Source organism: Corvus kubaryi, unplaced genomic scaffold (assembly GCF_017639235.1).
Source record: "Corvus kubaryi isolate FWS band 111438036 unplaced genomic scaffold, C.kubaryi_AGA036_p1.0 37284, whole genome shotgun sequence".
Lineage (NCBI taxonomy): Eukaryota > Metazoa > Chordata > Aves > Passeriformes > Corvidae > Corvus > Corvus kubaryi.
The window spans coordinates 10,695,563-10,701,562 of NW_024581088.1; the positions used below are offsets into that span (position 1 = coordinate 10,695,563).

Here is a 6,000-nt window from a genome sequence, read left to right on the forward strand (position 1 = left end):
GCCGAGCCATGACTCACAATTATTTAATCAACAAGCAGCTTCCCGTGGTCTTGGCTCCATTCCTCTCCTGCCAACCCGCTCACCAACTCCATCCATTTCAGTCGGATGATTTGCACAGTGAGGTGCAATTCAAAAGGGCAAAACAGGCAAGAAAAGCTCTTTGCTGGTGCATCCTGTGGTGATGGTGCAGTGAGATGGGGATGGCCGCAGCCACTCCTCTCCCACAAATCCCCATGGCTCTGATTCCTTGAGCCACAGAGAGCCTGCCACAAGGCACCACCATCCACGTGGAAACACACTGTCAGCTGAGGAGCTGTTTTTGAAACGGCCAGGAAGCACAAACAGACCCAAACGGCTCTGTAACTGGGAATGTTGCTGGCAAAGTGGGACCATGGAGTGCAGGCAGGCTTTTTGTCTCTCAGCACCCCACAGGCCCTCCTCCTTATTTCATTAGTGATTTTCTGAACCCTTAAACCAACCCCTTTTAATGCTTGAAGTGTTTGTTTTGTATTTTTCCTGCCAAGAACATAAAAATCCACCCATACATTATATGGATCAGTCATTCCTTGTAGCCTTTTCAGTGGCATTTCCAGGAGAAAGACTGTGAAATGTAATTAAGCCTCAATTTGTTCCATTGCAAACACTTAATGTACAGCTTTTGCCAAACATTCAGCCAAGGCAGACTAAACATTGGTAGCACTCCTGACAGTCTATTAAAGTGCCTAGCTGGGCGAGTGCAGCCGGCACTACAGCAAATATTTTTGTTCACAGTTTATTATTTTTGTTCTTTGTTTGTCCTTCCCTCTAGCAGATCTAAAGAACAGAAATTCTCCAAGGTCCAACCTGAAGTTTCGCTTCGACAAGCTCAGCCATGGCAGCTCCAGCATGGTAGGTGCCACGGCTCTTGCTGGTGGGTTGCTGTGCAGCCGTGCCTGGCGTGGGGGGTCTGGGCTCTAGGGGTGGCTCTGAGGACCATGAGGGAGAGAAGGGAAGGGATTTTGTGACTTCTTGCCCCTTTGTTTGCAACCCACTCCATGTTCTGTTCTTCCACATAGAGCCACTAGCAGGAGGAAGTCATGAACTTGTCACAGGTGAGTGTTGGTATGTTTTGTTTTGTGCAAAAAGGCTGTTTGGGGGCCAGCTGTGTTCAGCCAACCGCAGCTGCTCACACTGCTTGTTACTGCTTATGGGATCCATACTGCACCTTAGAGCATCGTAAACACTGCTGTAGGTGAGGGAGGGAAAAGGCAGGGGTAAATGACAGGTCTGCACCCACCAGTGTTGCTGTGTAGCTTTACCTGTTCCTTTCTGGAGCACCATACTCCAGTTAATCTTTGTCAAACACTGGTGCCCATCTCCAGGTTTACTGCGTTGTGCTCTGGGCACAGGGGTGGAAAGGCAGTGCAGGCCCTTACCCATTCCAAAAACCCAAGGGGAAACGGAAGATTCAGGAGGTGGATTTCATGGGCAGAGGTGAAGGGAACTCAGTGGGATTTGCCTGGGTTCCTTCTGTTCCATGAAATTAAGGGTGTCATTAGGAAGATCCAAGCTGAGCAGAAGAGCCCACAGAACTTGAAATGAGAGAAATTTACATTTCTGAAAGCATGGATCTCAAAAAGCTGGGATTTTCACCTCATCACTGAGTTTCCTTCTCCCACCCTGGCCTGGTGCTTTGGGGAAGGGCACTGCTGTGGCTTCAGTTCCCTCCCTGGGACAGGTGCTTCATAGCATATTCTCCTTCCACTCTCCTGACACTTTTATCCTTTTCTTCTTTGCAGAGAATTCTTGTTTTGACAAAGGGAAAAATCTTCAACACCCCATGGGACCACGCACGCCCCAGCCGTGGGCAGCGAGGTGCCCTCACCTGCCGGCTGCCCGCTACACCGGAAAAGAGCTCTCACCTTGCTACAGTCCTGTCCTGGCAGGGAGCAGCCACCTTCTCACCTGGTGTCCCCCTGTCCAGCACACACCCTGCGCCCCTGCTCTGTGTGCAGGGGGGGACGTGTCTCTGACTGTGCTGCACACACCAGGGTCATGTCCCCTTGTGGTGCTGTGCTGGGTCACCCTGTGGTTGCCCACACGTGCTGCAGCTGGTGGGCACCGTCCATTCCCCCCATCCCTGGGTTGCCTGCCAGCTCTGTTTGGGCAGAGGGGCAGCAGGAGAGACCCCTGCACAGTTTAGGTCCCTCCATGCTTTATTTGCAGTTATCAGTGGGGAAACAGGGGTTTATGTTTGTTTTCTGAAGGGTGGGGGGTCAGGCCAAAGTTAGGTGTTAGTGGCTCTGGGGCAGTTTGCCCTCCACCTTCGTTTGCTGTTGCTCTTCTCTGGGGGCAGTGGGGCAAAACCTCCCCGGGGGGGTCCTGGCCAGCTCTCCCTGGAGTGGGGTCTGCAGTGTCTCTCCAGCCATCCCCCAGCTCCTACCCACACCCCAAAACTCTTGGTGCAGAGGCAGCCCCTTACTCCAAACGTGTTCAGTTTCTTGCACAAGAGGCAGGTCAGTGACTTGGCCCAGGGGGTGGAGCTGGGGACCGCAGCCAGCTCATCCTCCCTTGGCAGCTTCCCTGCTTTGTCCCTGCCTGACACTGAGCACAGGCCTGGGAAAGGCGACCCAAAGCTAAAGCTGGGGTGTATCATAGCTTTAGTTTTTCTGAGTACTAGGACTGGAACTAGAGGGGATTTACCCGGTGGGCTCTGCTTTGCCCTGTGGCTTGGATCACCAGGCAAGCAAATGCATAAAACTCCAGTGATTTGGGAGGCATTAGGCTGCTCCAGCCCTTGCAGAGTCTGTCCTGCTGCTTTTGAGCAAGCTCTTGTTATTCTGAAAGGATTATAGATTCTGCAAGGTAACTTTTCCATAATGCCCTTTCCCAGAAAATACCTCTCTCAACATGCCAAGAAATCCTTTTGCTCTTTTATGGAACTTTGTGTGAAGTTTCCTGAAGCCTGTCCACAAATTTCACATTGCTCATAGATTTCCCTTACCCATTTTCTGGAAGACAGGCTGTGATGCTGCAGAGATATTCCCCCTGCCCACCCCCCCCAGCCTGTGACCTTTGGAAACCCTCATGAAATCAGGTTCTCAGTCTCAAGTGAACACAGTTCTTCGAGTTTGTGATTCCTACTGAAAACAGGACTTTGAGTGCCAAAGTCACCTTCACACAGCGGGTGCTCCAAGAGGCACAAAGTACCTGACAGCCTGTTTCGGCAGGTGGGTGCAGAACTGTGCTCCTGGAGCAGCCCTGGGCAGCCGCTGTGGCTGTGGCTGCTCCTGCTCCTCTCTCTGGGGCAAGTGCTTATAGGATTCAACCATCACCTCCCTTTCTCCCTGTCATCTCCCCAGGCCAGAGACGAGCCAAGCCAAGCAGAACTTGCTCTGCTCACCTTGGTCCTGCAGGGAGGTGCTCTCCGAGAGCCTTACAATCTGGTTCACATAGGTGCTCCGCTCGTGCTGTAATTAATCCATGTGGAAAGGCTGTAGCTCTGATGGGAGGGGAACCAGGTTAAATAAGGAGAACACATTGTGAAAAGGCAGGGAACAGTTTCACTGGCCCTAAGTGCTGTGTAGGACTAGTAAATACCAGTAACTCCCATGGGGACAATCCCTCCTGCTCCCAGCCAGTTGCATTTCAATAGAGTTTAAGCCTTGAGTTTCCTTTGGAAGAGGAGCCTGCAGTGTGCTCAGCCCAGCCTGTAGCTGTAGGTGTCTCAGGATCACACAGTTTGCTGTTCAGCACTTGTCTGATGATGCTTCAGTAGCACTTTCAAACCCACCCCCAATCCTCCTCTTACAAGCTTTGGTCTGATTTCCTGAGGCTGCACAGTGAAACGCTGACTGGTGCAATGACTTGCTCCCAGGGTCTGCTCTGGGTTTGCTTTTTCCTCTGAGAAGTCACTCGGTTCTGTAGATGTTGTCATTCCCGTGGGTGTTGATCTCCGTGAGATCTTTCAGCAGACGATGCAGTGGCTACTGTCAGCTGGTTTGCCATTTTTGGTTGTTTTGTTGCTTTTTTTTTCACTTGAAACTGTGACTTTCCTTTTTTGACCTAGATTGATTTGGGAATTATTCAAGTGGGACTAACAGAGCAGTGTGAAGCCTCAGGGAGAGTTGCAGTGCGCTGGACTTGTCTCTCCTGCGCCAGCCCGCTGGAGCGGCTGTGGGGCCGGGACCCCCTCGGGTCTGGCACGAGGTTTGGCTTCTGGGGGACAAATCCAGCAGCATTCACTCCTCACCAAAGGCCTAAAACCTGCTGTACATCCTTACCAGCAGCTGCGGTTTGGGTGCCCCGGTCCCGGCCGGGCTCCAGCGCCGCCCCTGCTGCCCCGCAGCTGCCGGTGCTGGCCCGCGCCTCCCATCCCGCAGGGTCCCGATTGTCCCGTGCCGGTTCTGGGACTGAGCAGTGCTTGTGTTACAGCCCGGGCACTTCTGCACTTCCAGCAGTGGGTGAAGGTGTTCCTGTATATATTTTGCAAAGTGTTTTGTGCTTATAAGTGACACTTACACATTTATACATACATAAAAGGGAGATATATATGGATATATATATATATATAAAACATATATATATTTATATATATAAAAGAAAGGATCCTTAACTGACACTAGAATTATTGGGCAGTGCATTTTCCTTTCTGATTCTGCTGTTTCCATACACACAACTTCTGCCATACTCAGAAGTGACATTGCAGAGGGAGCAGAAGGGGCTCAGAAACGCCTTGGGGAGATGATGGGGAAGCCCCCGCTGTGTGGGAAGGTCTCTCTTGCAAGGGGCTGCTCCCCTTCCTGCCAGGGTTTCGGTCCCCCACTTGTTCCTGCTGCACCCCAGCTGCCCCTTGGCTCAGACCAGCCCATGGGCTTGGTGAGAGGCAGTGGCAGGTCGGGTGCAGGTCCACATCTCCAGCACTGGTGCCGCTGGCTCTGAGTCGTTGTGCAGAGCGGACTGGGACCCTTTCCCCTCCACCAGCATCCCCTCCACCAGCATCCCCTCCATCAGGGGCTGGTGTGCAGCTGCCAAGGGCTGGCAGTGAGCTGCTGCTCTGGCTGGGCTTCCATTCAGGAAAGCACTTGGCACGTACTTGCATCTTCTTGAAACCCCACAGAGCCAAGCACAGGGTGGTTACACCTAAGCACAACACAGAAGTGCTTTTTTCTGAGGGAAGCAGGGGATCCTAAGCACAAGCTCAGTTTCTTTCCAGAGTTTTGAGGGTCTTCAGGAATGGCAGGTCAGGGGCCAAGAGATGTTGCTGCCACAAATGGGCTGTGCCTGGGGCTGGGATCTCTTGGCTGCGGGAGCTGCTCAGTGCCGGCACCACTCCCAAAGCCCGGGCAGAGCCCGGCCCCTCTGCAGGTCCCACCTGCGCTCTCGCTGCTCCACTGACGCTCCAGCCCCTGCCCCCAGCCCCCAGCATGCTTTCATCGTGTTCAATGAATGTAGCACTGCGTATGTCCTGCAAAGGGAAATGCTGGATTTATATCAGAGAATGTGAAGAGAGTTTATAGAGTGAAAATAAATCTTGAAGAAATGTATCTGACAAAGTTTATTTTTGATGTAGAGAGGCGGTGCTTTGTAGTTTCTGGTGACCTATGTATGTTGTAAATAATGTATATTTAATTTATTGCTATGGTAGCAGATTGTTATGTATAAAACTAAAGGTTCACAAATGTATATTTTGTTGCTTAAATGTGTCTTTGCAAAATTCACAATAAATAACATATTTTGTGTCCATATATGTACTCTTGTGTGTGGCCATGTAGTGACAGCTTTAGAGGAGCTTTTTGGGAACATTCCTTTGAAAACCAGGTGAGGGGCATGGAACCAGGCTGAGCCATGGCAGTGGGAGCCTGGGAGAGCTCACATGAAGTCAAACTCTGCGGCAGTGGAAGCAGAGGAATATTGGAGCACAGTTCCATCATCAATTCCTTCTGTCCACACCAGCTGACCTTCCCTCAGGCCATCAGGCTCCGGCATCGCCACTGCCTCTGGACATCCTGGGTAAGCTAA

The 6,000-nt window shown here is 51.6% G+C and overlaps 1 protein-coding gene across 13 annotated transcripts in view; it reads left to right on the top strand.

The window, feature by feature from the left end:
* Positions 1-5,726, top strand: part of RAP1GAP2 (RAP1 GTPase activating protein 2) — a 59,031-nt gene extending 53,305 nt beyond the window's left edge. For 11 of the 13 annotated variants that reach the window (XM_042026534.1, XM_042026532.1, XM_042026535.1 and 8 more), the window contains 3 exons: positions 809-888; positions 1,056-1,091; positions 1,779-5,726. In XM_042026534.1, coding sequence (XP_041882468.1) covers positions 809-888; positions 1,056-1,064 — 89 coding nt within the window. In that variant the 3' untranslated portion in view covers positions 1,065-1,091; positions 1,779-5,726. The remainder of the gene's footprint in view (positions 1-808; positions 889-1,055; positions 1,092-1,778) is intronic. The other 2 variants (XM_042026528.1, XM_042026526.1) reach the window with 1 other exon arrangement.
* The last annotated feature ends 274 nt before the right edge of the window (positions 5,727-6,000 follow it).